This window comes from Entelurus aequoreus, linkage group LG06 (genome assembly GCF_033978785.1).
Source record: "Entelurus aequoreus isolate RoL-2023_Sb linkage group LG06, RoL_Eaeq_v1.1, whole genome shotgun sequence".
Lineage (NCBI taxonomy): Eukaryota > Metazoa > Chordata > Actinopteri > Syngnathiformes > Syngnathidae > Entelurus > Entelurus aequoreus.
The window spans coordinates 47,459,649-47,484,803 of NC_084736.1; the positions used below are offsets into that span (position 1 = coordinate 47,459,649).

General features: G+C 40.2%; 2 protein-coding genes across 5 annotated transcripts in view; one reads left to right on the forward strand and one right to left on the reverse strand.

Moving 5' to 3' along the window:
- Positions 1 to 17,977, forward strand: part of homer1b (homer scaffold protein 1b) — a 112,969-nt gene extending 94,992 nt beyond the window's left edge. For both annotated transcript variants that reach the window (XM_062050871.1, XM_062050870.1), the window contains 4 exons: positions 10,063 to 10,219; positions 10,391 to 10,501; positions 10,563 to 10,643; positions 13,817 to 17,977. In XM_062050871.1, coding sequence (XP_061906855.1) covers positions 10,063 to 10,219; positions 10,391 to 10,501; positions 10,563 to 10,643; positions 13,817 to 14,008 — 541 coding nt within the window. In that variant the 3' untranslated portion in view covers positions 14,009 to 17,977. The remainder of the gene's footprint in view (positions 1 to 10,062; positions 10,220 to 10,390; positions 10,502 to 10,562; positions 10,644 to 13,816) is intronic.
- The window catches only part of LOC133652287 (junction-mediating and -regulatory protein-like), a 34,142-nt gene continuing 25,479 nt past the window's right edge, over positions 16,493 to 25,155 (reverse strand). Inside the window, exons 10-11 of one of the 3 annotated variants that reach the window (XR_009826558.1) lie at positions 22,870 to 23,254; positions 16,493 to 20,608 (exon numbers count right to left, since the gene is read on the reverse strand). Coding sequence is in view for 1 of the 3 variants with exons in the window: in XM_062050866.1 (XP_061906850.1) it covers positions 22,950 to 23,254 (305 nt within the window). In the remaining 2 variants the exon portion in view is untranslated. Of the gene's footprint in view, positions 23,255 to 25,155 lie in introns of all 3 variants that reach the window. The other 2 variants (XR_009826557.1, XM_062050866.1) reach the window with 2 other exon arrangements.

Genomic DNA, 25,155 nt, shown 5'->3' on the forward strand with positions numbered 1-25,155 from the left:
ATCACAATTCAATAGTGTAATTAATCGGTTTAAATAAATGTATCATGTGACAGCAAAGCCCGGAAAAGGGTGGAGTGCCATCTCCGGGTTGCGGAGGAGACCCTGCCCCAAGTGGAGGAGTTCAAGTACCTCGGAGTCTTGTTCACGAGTGAGGGAAGAGTGGATCGTGAGATCGACAGGCGGATCGGTGCGGCGTCTTCAGTAATGCGGACGCTGTATCGATCCGTTGTGGTGAAGAAGGAGCTGAGCCGGAAAGCAAAGCTCTCAATTTACCGGTCGATCTACGTTCCCATCCTCACCTATGGTCATGAGCTTTGGGTTATGACCGAAAGGACAAGATCACGGGTACAAGCGGCCGAAATGAGTTTCCTCCGCCAGGTGGCGGGGCTCTCCCTTAGAGATGGGGTGAGAAGCTCTGCCATGCGGAGGGAGACTCAAAGTAAAGCCGCTGCTCCTCCACATCGAGAGGAGCCAGATAAGGTGGTTCGGGCATCTGGTCAGGATGCCACCCGAACGCCTCCCTAGGGAGGTGTTTAGGGCACGTCTGACCGGTAGGAGGCCACGGGGAAGACCCAGGACACGTTGGGAAGACTATGTCTCCCGGCTGGCCTGGGAACGCCTCAGGATCCCCCGGGAAGAGCTGGACGAAGTGGCTGGGGAGAGGGAAGTCTAGGCTTCCCTGCTTAGGCTGCTGCCCCCGCGACCCGACCTCGGATAAGCGGAAGAAGATGGATGGATGGATGGATGGATGTGACAGTAATAATTTTAATACATTTATTTAAATGTTTTAACAAAACGTATTACTTTCTTGTGTTTTTTCCAGCTAAAATAAAAATAAAAATTGAGCAGTCACTTGTTGCAAAGCAGAATTCATAGCGTGCGTCCACAGCTGGCCCCATTAGTCTGTTTGAATGGCAAAGTGGGAGATGACATGTCACACACTCAGAAAACAACACTTGTAAAGATTCAGGGTGACGTTTATTTGGACCACACTAACCGCTGCTCTGTATTGAATGTAAAATCTCCAAAGAAAGACACAATTTATTCACACTGGTCTGCTGTTGATTTGATGGCTGAAAAGCAAAATAAACATGTTCAGTGTACTTTTTCTTGCACTTCTGCGCATAAACCAGCACTCATTTGGTGCTTTTGTGCATGAATGTGGAATGAGATGAGTGTGTTAGTAGTGTGTGAAAGTGTGTGTGTGTGTGTGTGTGTGTATGTGTGTGAAAAGGGCAGAGGCAGCTTTTGCATTTCTGGATGCTCATCAGTCGACTTGTTCGGACTGATTTTCTGATCTTTTAGACGGGACATCCTTGTCTTTGTATGACTGCTGCTTTTAGTAGTGATGCAGGGTCATGAGGTTTTTTTTATTATTTTTTGATCATGTCGAGGGAACGGAGGCGTTGCGTACGCCTGACATCACCAGCGCCTTCCTCCGCCGCTGCCATGGCAACTGCTTCTTGAGGGGGGAAGCAGCAACGTGACGATGCTGCATGGCCGGGACACGTGCGCACCGAGGGGGGGGGAAGCTCAACTTCATCCTTTTGAGGGGAATTCTATTTATTGTGGAAGCGCAAAACAGAATTATGGCATACAGTGTAAGAAATATGTACAAAGCAGGTATTTGGGAAAAATGCTTAAATTGTGCTGAAGTAGAAAAAAAACTTCAATAGTCAAATAAAGTTCATGATGAATGGATGGTGAATTGATCTAAAATCAGACACAAGTTTTTTTACATGATAAAAATGAAAGCAAACAATACGAAATGAAAGCAGCTAACTTACCTTTTAGGCTCGGTCCAAAATTGGCCATTTTTCTCCAATGGTGCTCCGGTCGCTTCTCTTTTGGCTTTCTCGCCGCTCCGTCTCTTCCATCTTCACTTCTTCACGTCTCGCCTGCTCTCCTGCTCTCCGAGCGCCTGTGTGGGGTTTATACATTGACGTGCCTTGGTGACAGACTGTGTGTGTGTGTGTGTGTGTGTGTGTGTCAGTTCATATGTGTAGGATGAAGTGTCGTCTCCATCCTATGCGTCACACACACACACACACACACACTCCATGAGGGGGTGGCTGTTGTGTAAGAAGTGAAGGCGCCGTAGGAGTGCAGAGTGAATTAGATCTAGGGTTTTTCTCCTTTGCAGCTTACTGAGTGGGAGTTGTGGAATAGTTGTGGAGCACTATTCACTGTGTGTCAGATGAGGGGGTAGAAGATGATGGAAGGCTACCTTGTTGGTCATGCACAAACCCTGCGTGAACTTCTTTTTGGGCCTTTTAAGGGAACCACTGTGTGGGAGTCGAAGCTCCGTTGTCAAAGACTAAATTTTTTTTACTTAACCAGGGTAAAAAATGTCATTGAGATTAAACACCTGTTTTTCAAGGGAGTCCTGGCCAAGAGGCAGCAAAGTTACACATAAAGTGACAGGACGGACATCAAGTAAAACAGTGACAGATAACTGAGGCTCCTTCAAATGCTCTCAGTTTACAAAACCCAAAACCAATGAAGTTGGCACATTGTGTAAATCGTAAATAAAAACAGAATACAATGATTAGCAAATCCTTATCAACTTATATTCAATTGAATAGACTGCAAAGACAAGATATTTAATGTTTGAACTGAGAAACTTTTTTTTTTTTTTTTGCAAATAATCATTAACTTAGAATTTAATGGCAGCAACACATTGCAAAAAAGTTGGCACAGGGGCATTTTTACCACTGTGTTACATGGCCTTTCCTTTTAACAACACTCAGTAAATGTTTGAGGAGACCAATTCTTGAAGCTTTTTAGGTGGAATTCTTTCCCATTCTTGCTTGATGTACAGCTTAAGTTGTTCAACAGTCGGGGTCTCCATTGTCGTATTTTAGGCTTCATAATGCGCCACACATTTTCAATGGAAGACAAGTATGGACTACAGGCAGACCAGTCTAGTACCCGCACTCTTTTACTATGAAGCCACACTGTTGTAACACGTGGCTTTGCATTGTCTTGCTGAAATTAGCAGGGGCATCCATGATAACGTTGCTTGGATGGCAACATATGTTGCTCCAAAACCTGTATGTACCTTTCAGCATTAATGGTGCCTTCACAGATGTGTAAGTTACCCATGTCTTGGGCACTAATACACCCCCATACCATCACAGATACTGGCTTTTGAACCTTGCGCCTATAACAGTCCGGATGGTTCTTTTCCTCTTTGGTTTCCAAAAACAATTTGAAATGTGGACTCGTCAGACCACAGAACACATTTCCACTTTGCATCAGTCCATCTTAGATAAGCTCAGGCCCAGAGAAGCCGGCGGCGTTTCTGGGTGTTGATAAATGGCTTTCGCTTTGCATAGTAGAGTTTTAACTTGCACTTACAGATGTAGCGACCAACTATAGTTAGTGGCAGTGGTTTTCTGAAGTGTTCCTGAGCCCATGTGGTGATATCCTTTACACACTGATGTCGCTTTTTGATGCAGTACCACCTGAGGGATCGAAGGGCACCTGCATTCAATGTTGGTTTGCTTACGTGCAGTGATTTTTCCAGATTCTCTGAACCTTTGGATGATATTACGGAACGTAGATGGTAAAATCCCTAAATTCCTTGCAATAGCTGGTTGAGAAATGTTGTTCTTAAACTGTTGGACAATTTGCTCACGCATTTGTTCACAAAGTGGTGACCCTCGCCCCATCCTTGTTTGTGAATAACTGAGCATTTCATGGAAGCTGCTTTTATACCCAATCATGGCACCCACCTGTTTCCAATTAGCCTGTTCACCTGTGAGATGTTCCAAATAAGTGTTTGATGAGCATTCCGCAACTTTCTCAGTCTTTTTTGCCACTTGTGCCAGCTTTTTTGAAACATGTTGCAGGCATCAAATTCCAAATGAGCTAAAATTTGCAAAAAATAACAAAGTTTCTCTATTTGAACGTTAAGCATCTTGTCTTTGCCGTCTATTCAATTGCATATAGGTTGAAAAGGATTTGCAAATCATTGTATTTTGTTTTTATTTACGATTAACACAACGTGCCAACTTCACTGGTTTTGGGTTTTGTACATTTTAAAAGCATTTAAGGATACAAATTCAGTCAACTTCCAGTCTCTTTGTAACATGTTCCAAGCACAAGAAGCTGCATAGACAGAAGTTTTACTCAGCATCAGTGTTGGAAAAGTTTTGTTTGAGACGGGAGAGAACATGGAGTTCATCTTTAGCTCAGCTATTAACCGTCCTAAATGGGGTTAACCCTACCCCTAACCCTTCAAAATTTGAAGATCATTGAGTGATTACTTTTATGATCACAATTACAATCAGACAAAAACACAGGATACAACAATATCAATTAAATATTCACATTATGTACTGCTATTGGCTCTGATTTAAATTATTTTGTTTCTGTGTCCACGGACCTATTTCCTGAGTTTGCAAAAAATAACAAAAACAGTTTGATGTGGTGCATTGATGGATGGATGGATAAGTGGTTGAGGATAGGATGAGTGAATAATGGATTAGTGGATGATTATAGATGTGACGTAGCCCTCCTTCACATTGCCCGGTGTTTGTTGTAATGTTGTTATGATAGAATATACATTCAATGACAGCTAAAGCTAACTATCAACGTCGCTATTATTAGCTAACAACACCTCAAGCTAAAGCGTGTGTACACTACCGTTCAAAAGTTTGGGGTAGGAAGGTCAGTTTTGTAGCTTCTGTAACGAGCTAAACTGTTTTCAGATGTGTGAACATGATTGCACAAGGGTTTTCTAATCATCAATTAGCCTTCTGAGCCAATGAGCAAACACATTGTACCATTAGAACACTGGAGTGATAGTTGCTGGAAATGGGCCTCTATACACCTATGTAGATATTGCACCAAAAACCAGACATTTGCAGCTAGAATAGTCATTTACCATATTAGCAATGTATAGAGTGTATTTCTTTAAAGTTAAGACTAGTTTAAAGTTATCTTCATTGAAAAGTACAGTGCTTTTCCTTCAAAAATAAGGACATTTCAATGTGACCCCAAACTTTTGAACGGTAGTGTATGTGTTATGTACGTACGTAGTTACAACATTACGTCGTAAGAGGGCGAGATATAACGCTTAAAATACACTGGAAAAGTTATCGCCCTTTCACACCAATTAACAGATAGTTCACAGTAAAATACCGTTCTCATAGTCCTCTGTAATATCACAACAATTGACTATAAATTCAAACTGATTTGTCTCTTAAAGGGTTCCATAGACTACATTCCACAAACCGAGAGAATAATGACCTCTATTGTGAAGTTACAGCATGTAGTTCTAATTTTATTGTAATTAACTGTAAAATCAAAGCAAATGTTGATGTAAAGATATTTAAATTACTGTAAATGTTACTGTGAAAGTAATAATTAAGCCTGTGAATTTACAATGACATTGTCTATGGTGTACTGTACAGTTGTCCCGGCCGCATCACATCGCGCTTCAAAAATTGCGGCTTCACCACATCAAGGATTTTTTTCCCATATATTTTTGTAAAGCAAATTTTACAATTATTCAGTCCTAAATTAAGCATTTTCAAGCATAACATGACTAAATAAACTACAAATATCAATACTGCAGTAGTATTAGCCACTATGAACGAGACCAAACCAATCAGAGCGCACTGTTCAGTATTGTGGCCACTGATTGGCTCAGCGTCAGGCGGCATTACTATGTTAGATTAAAATAATATTAATATGACTCAGGGTTGTCCCGATACCAATAATTTAGTACCAATGCCAAAATGTATATCAATATTTTTTGATACTTTTCCAAATAAAGGGAACTAAGAACAATGTCAATATTGGCTTTATTTCAACAGAATATCTTAGACTACATTAAACACTCACAGTCAAAGAACAATTTTACAAGGTTAAAATATAAATTACCGTATTTCCTTGAATAGCCGCAGGGGCGCTAATTAATTTAAAACCTCTTCTCACTCCTGCGGTTACCAAAACCATGCGGAATGAGCAAGCATGCTCTAATTATTTTAAAACCTCTTCTCACTCCGGCGCATACCTTGTCATGAAAAGCACATTTAATAAAAAAAACGTTATTATGATCTTACCTTTACTTGTAAATGGGTCCATGTGCAGCTGCTTCTGATCAAAGGCAGTCTTTCTCATCTTTCTTCAATTTTAAAAGTCTCTGGAGATATTCCTTTAATTATTACCTCCTGCTTCGATTGAAAGTCCAGTTTAGAAAACGGTTTAATTTTAGATATGTAATCCTCCATGGTAAAAGTGCAAGCAAACAATTGCTGCATGCTTGCTGCTTGTTGTCTTCTTCTGCAGTACCTGTCTCCTGCAGTACTGGTAGTCGCAAGAAGGATCACTAGCGCCCTCTACCACCAGGAGGCGGGAGTCATTTAATGACTCATATTTGACCCGGCGGAAGTGCCAAGCATGCGCTAATTATTTTGCGAAACGAATTTGACCCGGCTGTAATTCTAGGCAGGCGAATACTATATTCCCGGCGCCAATTCAAGGAAATACGGTAAAAGGCATTGAAATGGCATCAACCCTGAAGGGAACGACTGCCCTGTGCTCCTCGACTACAGTCTGCACCGGACCGAACAGCAGGACAGGTGTAACAACTACATTATTACCTGTCACTTTTTATAACTCCTTGTGCAGATCTGAATGCTTATTATTTAAATGTTTGCCTAGGTCTGAAGCAAAGGTGCTAATACTAATCGCCACATTTGGCGAGGCGTGATTTAAAGCAGCTGTTGTGAGAGTAGCGTATGTGTGTGTGTGTGCCCCTTTAAGAATGGCAGTATGTGGAGTGAGTGACTAAATGAGTGGGCAAGTTAGGAGAGTTAGCGCTAGCATGTGCAGGAGTGTCAATAGCATGGTGGATGTCCGGGTGTGCCCTGTGGAAATTATAAATAAAGTGACCAAGTTGTAACTAATCGACAGCCTCGTCATTCCGACCAAAGAGCGTAGCTTTAAGGATCCATTGTGAAGTGAAAGGTCTCCCCTGTGCTCCTCGACCACGGTCTGGGAGCCGACAAGCAGGAAAGGTGTTAAACAGTACTTGCCTCCCTGTTTAAAGCGTCACCTTTATTGTTAGTTTTGAAGACCAAATACCTCCAAATTGTACTTCACCACCCTCTTTATTAACCAGTAGAATTTTTTTTTTTTTGCCATTTTTCGTCCCCCAGATGTTATTACCTTACCATACCATACCAACTTTATTTATAAAGCCCTTTAAAAACAACCACCGTTGAAAAACAAAGGGCTGTACAACACAAAGAAATACAGGCAAAGACAGACTAAAAAATAACATTTTAAAACAGAAGTGAAATACACATTGAAAAAAACAAATACAAATTACCCTAAAATCAATTTGTTAGATAAAAAGCAGTTAAAAAGTTAAAAACAGTTTAAAGTCTCATGCTGGGTTAAAAGCCGGTAAATAAAAATGGGTTTTAAGAAGGGTCTTAAAAATAGCCAAAGAAGGGGCCTGTCTCACATGGAGAGGGAGATCGTTCCAGAGTTTGGGACCCGCAACAGAGAAGGCTCTGTCCCCTCTGAGCTTGCCCTTTGGTTTGGGTATCTCCAGGAGCATCTGATCAGCTGACCTGAGGGACCGGGTGGGGGCATAGAGGTGGAGCAGCTCAGAGAGGTAAGGTGGGGCAAGACCACGTAAGGATTTAAAAACGAGTAAGATAATTTTAAAATGGACTTACTTGTATGCACTTTGCGTGTGCGTTTTGTCACACTCAACATCATGCGCCTCGGCTCTGTAGTCACCGCCGGAAAAATGGCACTCAGATGAAAGCGCGGTACCGGTACTTTTCAAAGGTGGTATAGTACCGATTTCAATTGATTAGTACCTCGATACTTTATTAGTACCAGTATGTCGTACAACCCTAATATGACTAAAGGGTGTTATGTTATGTCCAGAGGGCTCACACAGTCAATAGTTTGAGGTGTCAGCTTGTTGTCCGGCGCAACTCTTAAGTAGGGATGGGTATCGTTTGCATTTGAACTGATAATACTAACAAATTGATAATTTTCAAACTGTGCCGGTGCTTAAAAGGTAGTAAACATAAACACTTTTGTAAAACAACTAGTGCTATCAAACAGTTAAAGGGCCTTTGTTTTGATTTCTCTGTTGCAGTGCTCCTTCCTCCCTTGTTTTTTACTTCCTGTTGGAGCGCTGATTAGGCACACCTGTTCCTGGTTGCCAACTAGGGTGCTTTATATGCCAGCCCCGTTCCTCTGCATGCAATTGTACAGTATGTTCCTGGTGTGCTTTTTTGTGTTTTGCCTTGCCAAAGTTTTTGTTCATCCGTGGCGGTCCCATTGTTTTTGCTCATTAAACCACTTTTTTACCTGCATGTCACCTCCTATCTCTGCATCCAGGTGTCACACCGACAGCCGACACATGATCTACTAAAGGCTTGTGTGTACTAAAACCTGACAGAGCATTGTGTATCTTAACTAAAGGGGTCCTATTGTGCAAAGCCAACTTTTCTTGCCTGTTGGTACTGTTTTTGTGTATTTGGGATCCTCATATAAGCCAAAAATGTGAAATCAAACGATAAAGGCGTTGAGGAGATATTTTTAAAACAATTTTTTCTTGTTCCAAACGAGCCGTTGTAGATTTGCCCCGAATATCTCCATATATGGTAGAGGTTTACCCAAAGAGCTTTGCGCAAGTCCGCCATTTTCATTCAGTAGTAGTCCAAAGGTGTGGTCTATAAGTTACCTTATTTTTTAGTCGTTCAGACTAAGGATGGGTACCATTCACATTTGAACCGATACCTGTACTCAACGGTACCGATTTTTGGTACTTTTTGCTATTTGCTATTTGCTATTTCGATAATCTTTGCTGTTATCATTACCATTTCATTTATAGCTATGATTGTGTACGAATCCATTAAACGCAAGGCATTGCATTTGCCATAAATATTTTTATCCTCCAAAGAATGAAACAATATTAATAATATACTACTTGTATAAAACAATAATACATTTAAATAATTATGTACAAGCCAGTAGTGATGGGTAACGTTCACATTTGAACCGATACGGTATAACAATTCCCGGGAACTTGGTAATTGATGCCGATTATCAACGGTACAAATTTTCGGTACGTTTATGTTTGTTAAATCAAATTTTTATTGTAACATTGAAAACATAGCTAATTTATGATAACTGCTGTCCAGTTGTATCTTGTTTTATTTCATTATTTCTGAGTCTCGTTTTCAAGAATAACATTAAGTTGCAATTCTATTATGTTAGGTAGCAGTAGTGTATACCGGTAGTTCATGGAGTGTTGGCTAGTCAGTTCAGTCTTTGGGTCTTTTGTTGCGCCCTACTTATCATGCATGTTTGATTTTAAGGTGCATCTTAGTTGTAGTTTTCATTAACACATTTAAAGGTGTTGTAATCAAAAAGTTACAATTGCTAATGCTAATCAGTAGCATGTCAACAGTAAAGCCAATGTACCATAAATTCCGGACTTTAAGCCGCTACTTTTTTCCTACACTTTGCACTCTACGGTTTATAAAAAGGTACGGCTGATTTATAGATTTTTCTTCGTTGACGGCCAATTTAAAAAGTTTTCCCCCAAAAAACAAGTAAATACAATGAGAAATTGTTTTATTGTTTGTGGTAAGGCGCCATCTTTTGGACGAGTTCGCTCTCTCCAGGTGCTGCAGTGTTCTTCCATGTGCTTTTTTTTTTTCAACCGGAATGCCGTTCAGTCGTGTAGCCGTCCATACCATTACTACTCGTATGGAGTGATCGGCAAGCGATGAAGTGCAAAGAGTCGGCAGCTGAGTCGGCAACCGGGCATGATGTCACGCACAAACCTCGTACCAAAACATGGCCGTGGCCGTCCCTAGTTCAGGCTTAGTATGAAGGTAGATGATGGATGTTAGAAGGGTGGAATAGGACACAGATGATGAATTGTTACTTGATGGATAAATAAGGGGATTGGATATTTGATGTGTCGATTAGTAGATGGATGCACGATTGATAGGATTGATAGACTTTGATTTATTTTGTGTTAAAGTCCCAGTGCATGCTTGTGTCCTACAGCCCAGCTATGACAAAACACTGGGAGGCTGAGTTGGAGGCACTAAAGGGGAACAATGCCAAGCTAACGGCAGCTCTGCTGGAGTCGACTGCCAACGTCAAGCAGTGGAAACAACAACTGGCTGCCTACCAGGAGGAGGCCGAGAGGCTACACAAACGAGTAAGCGGGGGGGTGGGTGAGGTCAGGTGACTCACTCTTTTTGATGTGCGCAATACATTTGAAGCAGAAACTAAGAACTCAGGGAAGAGTCTCGGCACTAATGGACATTCAGATGAAGAGAGGGTAGTTTGTTCAAGGATTTTGTCTGAATCCTGAAGTTTGTCCTTGCAGGTGACGGAGCTCGAATGCCAGAGCAACCAAAGCCCAGCCATCAAATCCCAGAAGACAGAACTCAACCAAACCATAGAAGAACTGGAGGCAATGCTGAGGGACAAAGAAGAGGTCGGTTTTATACTCAACACTCAACCTTTTACCCACTTTGAATCTTTCTGTGCTCCGCCAGGAAATGGAAAAACTCAAAGAAGAATTGGAAACCATGAACGACCTCATGGAACAGAAAGATACCCTCTCCCAGAAACTCCAGGTGAGACCTCAACCGTTAATCAGCGATGCTCTTTATTGTATTGCTAATATGATTATTCAGTTGAAAGGTTAGCGGCCTGATATTTCGCCAGGGAGTTTTTATTTTAATTGCATTGTGTTTTTGATTACAATGTTGTTAAAACTGGATATACAAATAAAATACAGACTTTTTTTCTTAAAGGCCTACTGAAATGAAATGTTCTTATTTAAACGGGGATAGCAGATCCATTCTATGTGTCATACTTGATCATTTTGCGATACTGCCATATTTTTGCTGAAAGGATTTAGAAGAGAACATCGACGATAAAGTTCGCAACTTTTAGTCGCTGATAAAAAAGCCTTGCCTGCACCGGAAGTAGCGTGACGTCACAGGTTGTGGAGCTCCTCACATCTGCACATTGTTTACAATCATGGCCAGCAGCAGCGAGAGCGATTCGGACCGAGAAAGCAACGATTACCCCATTAATTTGAGCGAGGATGAAAGATTCGTGGATGAGGAAAGTGAGAGTGAAGGATTAGAGGGCAGTGGAAGCGATTCAGATAGGGAAGATGTTGTGAGAGGCGGGTGGGACCTGATATTCAGCTGAGAATGACTAAAACAGTAAATAAACACAAGACATATATATACTCTATTAGCCACAACACAACCAGGCTTATATTTAATATGCCACAAATTAATCCCGCATAACAAACGCCTCCCCCCTCCCGTCCATATAACCCGCCAATACATCTCAAACACCCGCACAACACACTCAATCCCACGGCCCAAAGTACCGTTCACCTCCGTAAAGTTCATACAGCACATATATTTACCCAAAGTTACGTACGTGACATGCACATAGCGGCAGGCACGTACGGGCAAGCGATCAAATGTTTGGAAGCCAAAGCTGTACTCACGGTAGCGCGTCTGCTATCCAACTCAAAGTCCTCCTGGTTGTGTTGCTGCAGCCAGCCGCTAATACACCGATCACACCTACAGCTTTCTTCTTTGCTGTCTTCATTGTTCATTAAACAAATTGCAAAAGATTCACCAACACATGTCCAGAATACTGTGGAATTTTGCAATGAAAACAGACGACTTAATAGCTGGCCACAATGCTGTCCCAATATGTCAGCACAATCCGTGACGTCACGCGCAAACGTCATCATACCGAAAATTTTTCAGCAGAATATTTCGCGGGAAATTTAGAATTGCACTTTACTAATCTAACCTGGCCGTATTGGCATGTGTTGCAATGTTAAGATTTCATCATTGATATATAAACTTTTAGACTGCGTGGTCGGTAGTAGTGGGTTTCAGTAGGCCTTTAAGACCTCTTTTGGCCTTATTGACTTTCATTATAACTATTGTTTTTTTTAACATACTGCAATCTTGGTATACTTTTTCCTTGAAAACCTAATGAGTCTAATTCTTGCTGATTAAAAAACAAGACAATATTGTTTTGGTGTAATATTTCCCCTAATTTCTCACCAAATGGTGCCAAAAAACAATGATTCATAATTCTTAGAGCTTTGATGAGCATAAATGGGTTAAACTGCCATTAAAAATAGTTTGGGGCAGTTAGTATCTATAAGATGGCAGATATATAAAAAATGTAGTTTAAAATGTTAGCCAAAAACTTAGCACTTTAATGTTAGCGTGCTAGCATGCACACTAACAGTTAACAAGTGTCACATTCCAAGTTATATGACTCTAAGGTGTACGGCTGCGGAATTAGAGAAAAAAAGTGTAATATTAGCTGGCAACGTTGCCATGCTACTGGTAGCATACTAGCATGCTAACGTTAAGAAGCTAGCACATGACTGGGTAAGAAGAAATTTCAAAATGCAGTATTTGTTGGGGTAGACATAGAAAGTAGCAAAAAAGCTAGCATATAACGTTAGCATGCTAATATAACAGACACTAGCAAAAAAAAAACCTTAGCACGCTAACGTTCTCACAAGTATGTTAATAGTGCTTTCTCCCTCATTTTAACTAAGCAGGCACTGTAAAAACAATATTTTATGTCTACTTTTCTACTGTATCAAAATCAATGTCATGAATTATTGACCAATTCAAGGCTGTAATTAGCAAACCTCAAATATTCCACCTGCGACTTCTTTTTTTCGAAATATTGCATATTTTAGATTTTCCCATTAAAAAAATTTGATTTTTGACAAAACGATTAATAATAATTATATATACACAGTACCGGACGAAAGTCTGGACACACCTTCTCATTCAATGCGTTTTCTTTATTTTCATGACTATTTACATTGTAGATTGTCACTCGGGGACGGCGTGGTGCAGTTGGGAGAGTGGCTGTGCCAGCAACCTGAGGGTTCCTGGTTCAATCCCCACCTTCTACCATCCTAGTCACTTCCGTTGTGTCCTTGAGCAAGACACTTCACCCTTGCTCCTGATGGGTCCTGGTTAGCGCCTTGCATGGCAGCTCCCGCCATCAGTGTGTGAATGGGTGTGTGAATGGGTGAATGTGGAAATAGTGTCAAAGCGCTTTTGAGTTCCTTAAAAAGGTAGAAAAGCACTATACAAGTATAACCCATTTACCATTTACTGAAGGCATCAAAACTATGAATGAACACATGTGGAGTTATGTACTTAACAAAAAAGGTGAAATAACTGAAAACATGTTTTATATTCTAGTTTCTTCAAAATAGCCACCCTTTGCTCTGCACACTCTTGGCATTCTCTCGATGAGCTTCAAGATGTAGTCACCTGAAATGGTTTTCACTTCCCAGGTGTGCTTGAAGCTCATCGAGAGAATGCCAAGAGTGTGCAAAGCAGTAATGAAAACATGTATGAAATAACTGAAAACATGTTTTCAGTTATTTCACCTTTTTGGTTAAGTACATAACTCCACATGTGTTCATTCATAGTTTTGATGCCTTTAGTGACAATCTACAATGTAAATAGTCATGAAAATAAAGAAAAGGCATTGAATGAGAAGGTGTGTCCAAACTTTTGGCCTGTTCTGTATATAATTTAAATAATGTATATCAATATACAGATCTGAAGTTATTAAAAGAGTTAAAGTGTTTTAGGAAAAAATAAAAAAATATTTACTGCTGACTTATATAACGTTTATGAGCGGGTCCCTTTTGGGTCCTAAGAGTAATTGTGTATGCACAGCGATTAAAAATGTGCCGACAATCGGGTTTCTTTTTTTCCTAAAGGAGACGGAGCTTCGCAGTCGGGTGCTGGAGCAGCAGCTGGCGGGGGCCGAGCAGCGCCTGGAGGAGAACCAGGAAGAGCAAGAGAACTTCAGGAAGAGCCTGCGGACGCTGCTGGAGCTGCTGGACGGCAAGATCTTCGAGCTGACCGAGCTCAGAGACACCCTGGCCCGACTCATAGAGGAGGCCAGCTAAGAGACGGAGCTGCCACACGTCAGCGTCACAGAGCCATAGCACCCACGACAAGCGAGAGCCCCAAAATCTGATCTTAATCGTCCCCTTGCACCCATCATGCAGTTTGGATAAGCTTGTCGTGATCTTCTCTCCTACGTGGGAACTGTGCCTCAGCGCCATCTGTTGTTCGACCGCCAGGACTACACCACAGCTTGCAGCAGCAGCAGCACATCACCCTTCTTCACGCCCCCCCTCCCCCCATAACACCCGGAAAGTCATGCGGGAAAAATTGCTGTTGGGACTCCGAAAACGGCGCCAAACTTCCTCAAATGTTGTCCTTTCGCTACGTTGATCCAAAGTGACTGGGCGATACAGAGAAGCAGCAAAGCGTCGCAGTACCGGAGAATTAAAGGATTACGCTACACAAACACTACAGAGGAGAATCTCTGGTGGTCCATAGTCTGGACACACACACACCAACTACTACTTTTGAGATCCTGTTTGATAACAGCAGTGGCGTTTTGATACCAGACATCAGTGGGGCATTATGGCAGTTTAAAGTGAATTATATAAAATATACAGTAATAATTATCCTTAACAAGTTCTGCTTCCTGTAAAATCCTGATTTGAGTCCAACAAGTTATTGACTGACCGCTACCTAAATTAAAAATGGACACCAGTTAAAGGGGAGCTGCACTTATTTTCTCATGTGAGTGCGTTCTAAATAGTAAAACAAAACTGCTAGCAAGAGGCGGCTAACAATACAGCTAATGGAGATTGACCTATTCCGCCTATAAATTCCTCAAAAATACCTCCCAAAAGCAAGTATTGTGATACATATCGTATCGTGAAGTCATTGTCAATAACCATTTCAATAAAATAAATCCATCCATCCATTTTCTACCGCTTGTCCCTTTTGGGGTCGCGGGGGTGCTGGAGCCTATCCCAGCTGCACTCAGATTTATATATATATATGTATATATATAAAAATGTAAATACCTATCTATCTATACTACAATATATTATTCATCTTAAAAATGGTAATTTTTAAACAGGTGAAATTTCTTCTTTTCTGAATTTGGCTGCTGACATACGTGGTAACATATTGTGTAATTTTCAGTTGTATTATTTCCTCAAAACTATCATTAATCTACTTGTTAATTTGTACTTTAAATGTAATAATTTATTTTTCTGTTGATTTGACACTGACGATACCACAATACTGACGATACCACAATATTCCAATGCTGACATTCCCCTTTTTTAACATCATTGAACGATTCAATAAATTTAAAATCACAATTACAATCAGACAATCAGACAAAAACACATAAATGTATTTATAAATGTAAACTAAATACATACAATTATTTATGTTATTTTTAATTGTGTCTTTTTCAATAATTTTTTTTTAGGTAATTCATTTTTAAAAAGATGTTTTTTAGGCCAGTGGTCCCCAACCTTTTTGTAATTGCGGACCGGTCAACGCTTGAAAATTTGTCCCACGGACACAATCATGTGTGCTTACGGACTGTATCCCTGCAGACTGTATTGATCTCTATTGATATATAATGTAGGAACCAGAAATATTAATAACAGAAAGAAACAACCCTTTTGTGCGAATGAGTGTAAATGGGGGAGGGAGGTTTTTTGGGTTGGTGCACTAATTTTAAGTGTATCTTGTGTTTTTTATGTTGATTTAATAAAAAATAAAAAAAATAAAAAAAATATTATTATTAATTTTTTTTTCTTGTGCGGCCCGGTACCAATCGATCCACGGACTGGTACCGGTCTGCGGCCCGGTGGTTGGGGACCACTGTTTTAGGCTATCTCCGCGCTCGCCAGCTGAGTGTGTACGTCATGCATCAGCAACCAAGAAAAGCTTTTGTAACCCGTTTTGAAAAAATGTTACTGTAATTTTTAGGCGAAATAACGTATTGCGAGAATCGGTTTGAATCAAGAATCAATTCTGAATCGAATCATCGCCCAAAGAATCGTAATCAAATGGCGACTTGTTTTAAGATTCACATCCATACAAGCAACTCTAACAAAAAAACGACATTTACGCAGTGCCATCTACTGGATGTGTTTGGGCACTGCCCCACTTTGTAATTTCATTCAAAATGGCCACTGCTGGACATGATGTATTCATTTTGGGAAGGACGTAGGTTGGATTGAGCGTGAGAACGACTTGCATCCAGACTGCTTTGAGCTGTCTTCCTGCCAACCTCAATATGGTGCGTGTGTGTGTGCCCCTCTTGCCCCAACTGACCTTTTCAAGCCCTGCTTAAAAGTGTGCCTTCTGAGCGCACGTTAAGTCTGTTTGTAAATAAAATGTGTGTTTGTGCAGTGACATGAAGGCCTACACACACACACACACACACACACACACACACACACACACACACACACACACATTGAGCTATACTAGACATGCTCTGTATACTACACCTCTATTGTCATGTTATCAGGTACTTTTTCAAGTAGTGGACTACACACACACACACACACACACACACACACACACACACACACACACACACACACACACACACACACACACACACACACACACACACACACACACACACACACACACATTCTTGTATTTCTTCTTGAGACCTCCGAAAAATGCCTACCTCTTGAGGACCACCCTTTCTAGATATATAAAGATTTGGATTTACAACATTAATAATATATACATACTATGCAAATATAAAAAAGGCAAGCTTTTAGTTTTTGGAGGGCTTATTTGCAATTGTTTTTTAATATTCATTATTTAATTCAAGTTATTACAGTATGTCTCTATATACATTTTTTTTTTTTTAGTAATTTTGGCCAAAGGGAGCACATTTCAATTTCGTACACACACTTGTTATTACATATGTTGGCCAGACGGAAGCACTTCCATTTTTTTTTTTTTACACACACACTTGTTGTTTCATATGTTGACCAGAGGGGGAGCACATTTAAAACCGACACACAGTCAAATGGAAAAATCCCTACTTTTTGGGACAACCCTAATTTTGATAGATTTCACCACCAGGGGTGCAAATGAGACATTCTCTATTAGATGCAATGGTTTTCCGTATTGGGACCATGATTTATGTCCTAACTTGTTCACCGGTCCTCATATGGAAGGTACTTTTCCTTGTAGATGTCTCAAGAAGGGTAGTAATACAAGAACACACACACACACACACACACGTGTCAATGCAGCTGATGAACCCCCGACAAACAGGAAGTGTACTGCTGTTGACCGCTCACCTGTGTGGCAGCCCTGCCGGTCAAAGCGGTGTGTCGCGAAGGGCTTCTAGAGTGTTCTATCGACTAAATTGTGTGACTTTCCACCCTCAGTGAAACTGGCCACAGGTTCTCTTTCACTCCTTTTTTTTTTTTTTTTACACACTTGATATAACAGTGGTATAATTAGAGATCAATATACGACAACTTTGTATTTGTGTAAATGAAATGAAGGCAAATGCAGTTATGGGACAAGTGTTACTACTTTGGACACTGAAAATGCATAACAGTGCAATACTCGGATACACCAGGTTGATTATTATCATTATCATTATTATTACTATTATTATGAATCCACGGCTGCTTCTTTAAAAGTCTTCAAAATGTTTTGGGTTTTTTTAAACCTCACACAAGATGCTGCAACTTCTACGGTCCAAACTCACGTGCTGAATTGAGCACTTTGTGTAACCACATGTAGATTTAACTAGCACTTCAACCTAGATAGTTGGTTAATACACTGGGAATAAGGACTTGGGAAGAAGCTTAAATATAACACGCTTAATTGTTGACGAATGCCTTTGTACAGTAGTGGATAAGAAGCTTTTCTTTTTCTTTTTTTCTTGTTTTGTAATGTATGGTCATTATGTAAGTATGATTGTTGTATTTAGAGGTATGAGAAGACTGGCAATATTTTTGACTATTTAAAAGTAATTTTGAACTCATGATATTAAAGAAGTACCTCAGGATGCTGACGTGTGGACGACTGGTGAACAAAATCAATGGAACATCTGAAACACAACATTGCAAGGTTTTATTTGGATGCAGGACAAAACAAGTGTGTTCTGGGGGAAATGTGTGTAAAAACTGCAGCATTCAGTTGTGTTGTTTGAGTGCAGTTCTTTATATTATTGGTGTGGGGGCTCTGTATAGTCAGCCTGCATAATAAATAAAATGAGGTAATATGAGCCATGCAAAGCAAATACATGAAGAACTGCATTAAGGTTACATAATAGATTAAAAATTAGATGGATCTGAATTGTCATAATTCCTGTTTAGGATCGTTTAAGGCAAGGATATTTAAATGAATTGTTTTGGAGGCCACATTTCCAGAAAGCTAAGGACCTTCACTATTAGTCTTATTCTGTATATTCCAGAGACAATACAGGAGCATTCTGCTGTTTTTAAAAACCTTCTGCAAAAATGTTTTTTGTTTTTTTTAACAGAACTCGTGGGCCACCAGTTTTATAGCCTAAATGGTGAAAAGGAGAGGACCTAAAATGGAACTTTGAGGAACACCTCTAGTAAAGGGCTTGAAAGGGCATGTGATTTTGCAATGCACTGTGGGTGACGGGTAACCATTTTTGTTTGACGTAGGTTTTGTTCACATGGCTGTACTGTACCTGCGATAATGTGAGAGAGAGCAACAAACTGAATTCAAATGAATCGTACCGCACTGAGATAAACTTTACCCTATTCCAAAGGCTCGCTACCTCGAAAAAATAGGTACAATTGATGGAATTGATTCATATGAGCACGTCCAAGACAAGAGATTTGAGTAAGCTGCCAGCATTGTCGAAGCCAAACTTGTCTATATTTCGTCAACGGAGTCAGTTTTTATACCGGTAAAGAAAGTCTGTTAAGGGTCATTGACCTCTGTTCAAATTGCACGTAACCTACAGCTTTTATCTCTCATGTGTTTGAGATGGAATGAGGGTGTCCAGCCTCATTTCATAAGCAAGTTTCACTGAAACAACAAGTCCATTATTACTTTGAAATACTTTGATTGTTGTGTTACTTCTCCGAAAATAATACTCATTCATTTTTGTGCTTACCCAAGACTAAAAGTAAACAGAAAACTTGCTTTTTACAAAATACTGTACATTGTTTGTAGCCTGCAGCTAGCTTGGCTAAATGCTACATGTCTAACTGCATGAAACATGCTTTGATTCAAATTACCAGTGTGAAAATGCACTGAACACACTAACATGTACCAGGTGATGGCTTGAAAAGTCATGTTTGATTGTCCCACGACTGATATCCCGGCTATTCGCCGTTTTCTTTATTAGCTTCATAACCCGACTTCTTTCGGCTTTGCTTTAACGCTGGAAATGAGAAAAATCTCACCATTGCTTTCACGCTGGAAATGAGAAAAATCTCACCAAATCCTTTTTTTCCTTGATGTCAACATGACCACGATTGTGGCAGTTAATGATGCCGCACGTTCGCGCCATTTTTTAACTTGTTAAAGGGAAAAAAACACAACATAAAGACAGAGCCTTGCATTCTACCATGTAAATAAGCGATTAAGAGTCCCGCAAAACCTACAATGCATTGCGTTTCCACCTCACACTTTCAAGCCCTATAACCAAAGAAGTTGAACAAATGACTACTGACTGCCTGCATCTGAAGTAAACAAGCTATAGAAACAGCTTAGTTACATAACTTGTAAAATGTGTAACTGCCAAAAAAAAGAGGACTTAAAGGGGTGCCTTGAGGAACGCCTCAGTTATGTAAATCACAAGTTTGGACCCCAGCGTTCTATGTTTGCAAGCAAGGTTAACATGTCAATGCAAGGATCTGTCAATGTGTGCACAGATGTCCAAGTTCCTCTGTACAACAGGAGCACTCTACTGTTTTTAGGAATTTGCTGCAAAAACATTTGTCTTCAAAGTTTTGAACTGAACTCGTGGGCCGGTATGGTGTCATTCCTGGACCACCAGTTGAATAGCCCGGCTTGGAGTCAATAAGCATCGAGACCTGATTATGAAATACTGTTAGACTGACAAACTGCATTGTTTGTTAAAATCTCTACCTCTGTAACTCTTGTGAGGACTCCGTATCGTAAGAAAAGCACGTAAGTGTGTAATTCATGGCACAGCAACAAGCTCACATGAGTGAATGCTGCAATTGCTTGAGTCGCAGTTTATAAATACTCGCTGCTGTACACACACGATTTTATAGTATTTGGGATCTGCCTGGATCCGGTCCCAAGTGGGAACACTTGGTCTGTAACACAAAGGAACAACAAGAGCCAACGTAACCTCCTGGAGGTGTAAAGGCAAGGTGTCATACTAATGTAAACAATGGTGAAGCTTCTCCTTTCAAGTAAAATCGCTCCAAGTTTGCCGCCAACATTCCCTCACGTTGTCTGAGAACTTAGCGTGTAGGTGTTTTTTTGTCTTCTTACTTGCAGCAACGTGAGTAATGGTTTTCTTCTGTGTCTGCCTAATCTGTTAGAGGAGAGGAGGTGAGTGTCAGTCACAGCCACCTTAGCCTGGAAGAGCCTATTGGGGAATCTCCTATCGGGGGCTCTTTTGCAAAGACATGGCCGCAGCTTCATAGTACAGTTGAGTGCAGTTCAGCAGATGGTCATCCACCCTGCATGGATGAGGCAACATGGGTGTGAGGGCAAGAGGGGAGGGGCAGGAATCCAATGCGACATACTAAAGGATTTGCTGCATGTGTGCCATGTCAGATTAGACGAGCGGTGGACCTTTATATCTGTCGATACACGTAAGGGGACGACACACCTTGAAGGGTTTAGGTTTGAAGGGAAAAAAAGATGGTGACAGACGTATAAGGGTTCATGGTATTGCAGTGGCCGTTTTACTCTTATAATCCGTATGACTCCAATTTATAAATCATTCTTAACACATAATTTGGTTGAATCTGTTTACGCTTAAAAGTTAGCACGATAACAGGCTTTGTTTAAAGGCTTCACTACACATCTTAAAATACAGCTTGGAGCTATGTCAACTGCCCATCAGTCAGATACAGACGTGGGAGCTGTGAGTTAGGTTGTTTTGTTGTTCTTCAGTAAATATGCCAACCTAGCACGATGTTGCAGTTCAAATGTGATGTAATGTTAGCATCGTAGCTAACAAAGCTATATGGTAAAGTGGCTAACATTTTCCCCACTCCTTAACGTTGCGTTATCATATGTGATATATGTCATCTATTACGTTGGACAGGTGCAGAGTTACAGTGAGGTGAAAAAGTGGATAAAGTGCACAATAGTGCTTCTTAGAGACAAGAGTGGACAAACACAGCTCATTAGCTTTAAAGCTACAGTTACCCGGTAGGGCTTGCTAAAATTAATTCCAGCATCCTTAGGCTGGACAACACAATGTCGGAGGTCCGAGATCAGGGGTGTCCAAACTTTTTTCCACTGATAGCCGCATACTGAAAAATAAAAGCCCGTGGAGTCCATTTTGATACTTTTCATAGTCAAAACCAATACAATATTTATTGTGACCAGTAGGGCTCCCCTCAATGTTGGAAAATGTTAAAGGTCCTGGCGACCCAAAAAGGTCTCAGTCATAATGTGTTAAAAACAAGTCATATATTTCTAACGCTAACTTCTGATTTATCCGTTGATATAAAGCTTTACATTTTTTTTACCTTTTATGCCCTTTTTATCAAAGAAAACCAGATTTTTTTTGGCAAAATCCCAAAATGTGCAATATTTTCCACTAAAAAAATGTCAAACTGGAATAGTTGATTTTAAGTAATCGGAGCCTTAAATAGATAAATAATTCATAACAAAATTGCTTTTGGTTCATTATTACTTTTTAAACAATGACAATCAGAATAAAGGCCTGAGATATTCAAAATGCCCCCCTCTCATAAAAGTGCTAAAAATAAGTCATGCATCAATATATATTAGTTTAACTTTCAATGCTTAAATCGCTAGATAAGTGCTATCTATACAAACTGTGGTACGTGTATCACTATTGGTACACTGGCTCTATCTAGTGGTGTGCCAAAGAATCACTTAACTAAATATTCAAACACAGTGTTACTCATCAAACTGTGTGTAATGTTACCGTGGCCGGAAATATCAAATACACTTGTTAAATAAAACTTCTGCTTTGTTTTTAATGAATACTTAGTCCTACTATGCTACCGTATTTTAATGTTCGCCATTATGGTGGTATTTGGAGAGTCAAGCGTTTTCTGATGTGGTACTTAGTAAAAAAAAGTTTGAAAACTGCTGGTCCAGACCAACTTCAGATCTATCTGTCTATTTTAAGTTTTTTTTTTTTTTGAGCCATTCTAGTTTTAAAGTAAAAAAAAAAAAGACTGCATGGCAGCTTTGTGTTATTAGTGTCATTATAGTAACATTTTCTCGTTACGTTGCACCTGTTTGCTCTTTTGTTCCACTTTTTTATGGGTTTTTTTGGTAATAGTATTTTAAATATGTGTTGCGGGCCGCACTTTGGACACCCCTATCCCTGATAGTTCAAAATAGTAAATAGTGTGGCTCAAAGGTATAATCACAAATAATTATAGCATCAATGTACAGTAGTGGGACTTTTGAAATAAAATACAGTACAAATGATTATGATGGTCACCGCAGCGTGCAAAAACAAAATGACCTTTTACCACCTTATTAGATGAGTAGTATGACGACCCCCTACTACTGTAGTAGTGTGTGTGTGTGTGTGTGTGTGTGTGTGTGTGTGTGTGTGTGTGTGTGTGTGTGTGCTTACGTGTGTGTATATGGACACAACACTCAAATAATATGTTGTCACTGAAGCGTCTTTTTGTCGTTTGGGAGCTATGTGTAACTTTTTGACACTCAAAAAAGGGTAACTTTGTAATACTTCCATTGGGGTACATGAGTGTAGATTGTGTACCTGAAGGAAAAGAAATGGACTCCGACTGTACTCCTACTTCTGACAGTGTAGAGGAATGTGTTGCATTTGAGCCTGAAACTCTAGCTTTCCCAGTCGGGGCCGCCCAGCCCATCATCATCAGAGTCCGACTCCGGCGAGGCCTCTTTGATACGGCGGAGTGCCTCATAGATGCTTCTGGTAAGAGGGTCACTGGCGGCCTCGTCCTGACCTTTCCTCTCTTTTTGCGGGACTTGCCTCAACTTGACACCCTTGCGGATCTGTACTAAGATGCTGTTAGGGTCATCGTCACTGTCGGCGGGAGGAGGAAGGGGCCGCTGGTCGACCTTCTTCAGGTGGAAGCTGCCTCTCTTCAGGGAGGCCAGCACCTCATCCATGGGGGAACTCGCTGCACAAAGGAAGACAGGAAGTGACTGACAATTACGGTGGAATCTCGATTTACCAAACCTCATTACATGAACTTTTTGATTTGCAAACCAATGACCGAATAAAAATATGCTTTGTAGTACAAACCTTGTCTCAGACTACAAACGCTTCTTCCACCCATTGTGTGCCTTGCAGTGCAACACATCCATGGCTGATCGATCCCTGGTGCTCATTCAGTCAGCAAATTTTTTCAGCATTTTTGCAGCATTTGTCTAGTTTTGTTAGCACTATTTGGTTTTAAAGAAAGCAATGTGTGGTTTGAAACATTTATGAAGTATCCACAGAGTTGTTGACACTGCCTCCCCACTCCCATTTTATTCCACTGCACACCCAGAAGATTAACCGACAAGGTAAAGTGGATGTTATGTTTTATTCCTAATCATTGTAGTGACCTGGCTGTTAAAGTTAAGGAGTTTTTTTATTTCAAACCATGGGTGCACCACAGGGCTAGTGACAATGTGTGTACGTGTCAGCAGGGCGGCTGTAAAATGAGGACAGTTCATCTAGTTGTTGTTTTGACTTTAATATTAAATAGAACGTTGATCCATCACCATCTTGTTATATTTGTTTTATAAACAGTACTGTACCGCTATTTATCTTGTGTTCGAAGTGTACAAACTTTTACTAGAAAATTTACTTTTGTCGAGAACCATTATTCATTATTTCTTATGTAGAATTTGTGTTGTATTAGGCAGAACGGCGCTAGTAGTACTGAAAGTCTGCCTGGATGTCGGCTAATGTCGTTCTTCTCCTCATGCAAACAAGTTGAGACTGAATCAGCAGCGCCTCTGCTGGTTGCAGCCAAGTATTGCACTGCGTTTTACCTCAATTTCCCCAACATTGCCACTGACAGGTAGGCATTGGTACCTTCCACATTTGAACTGACACGGTATTTTGGATCTATACGGGTACTCAACGGTATACATTTTTGGTGTTTTTGTGTGTGTTCATAAATGTTACTTGTTTAATTATGAAATATATTTTTTACGTATCTAAAAATAGGCTGATTATGATAACTGTGCAGTCCAATTGTTATATTTAGTTTTTTAATAAATTTCTGAGTCTCATTTGCAAGTATAACATAGTGGACTTTGCATGCAGTTGCAATTCCAATATATGCTGCCGAGCTTGAACATAGTCTTATCCATGAAGCCATTCTAGTTTTATGCTGCACCCTACAAAGTGTTTATACTGTAAGTATTGGACTTATAACACACCAGCTGTTTGATCGTAACGTGCATCTTAGTTGTAGTTTTCATTACCAAGTTTGGAGGTGTTGAAATTGCAATGTGAAATCGCAAATGCTAATCACTAGCATATAAATCAGGCGTGTCCAAACATTTTGACTTGGGGGCTGCATTGGGCTAAAAAAAACGTGTCCAGGGGCCGAAAGCCGACTGCTTGGAAAGTAACAATATATATACACCCACATATATAGCCTATACATACATAAGTGTACATATATAATGGATATGTAATTAATAGTTAATATAATTGGATGTTAAGAGCAAGTGAAAATTTGACTCCTACCTTGTTTATTTCTGTGACGGCCTCCTTAAAATGTTGTAATGAATCAGAAATATCAAGCAGCTACAATGTGCCAAACATTGATAAGTGTGCAGAGTATTTTGCATTTTTCCCATCACACACTGCAGGAGATTTAAATGGCTGTAATTTTGAATTATGTGTGGTGTTTGGACATTTTTTATAATATCCACAAAGTTCAGTGAGCAAGTTGTGTTATGTGTGACCATGTATGTTGACTATTTGTGTTAGTTTATTTGTGCCATGGGTTGGAAAAGTTCTTTGCATTGGGTCATACAGTATATAAAAATAAGGTGCTTAGACACTTCAAAGTACAAT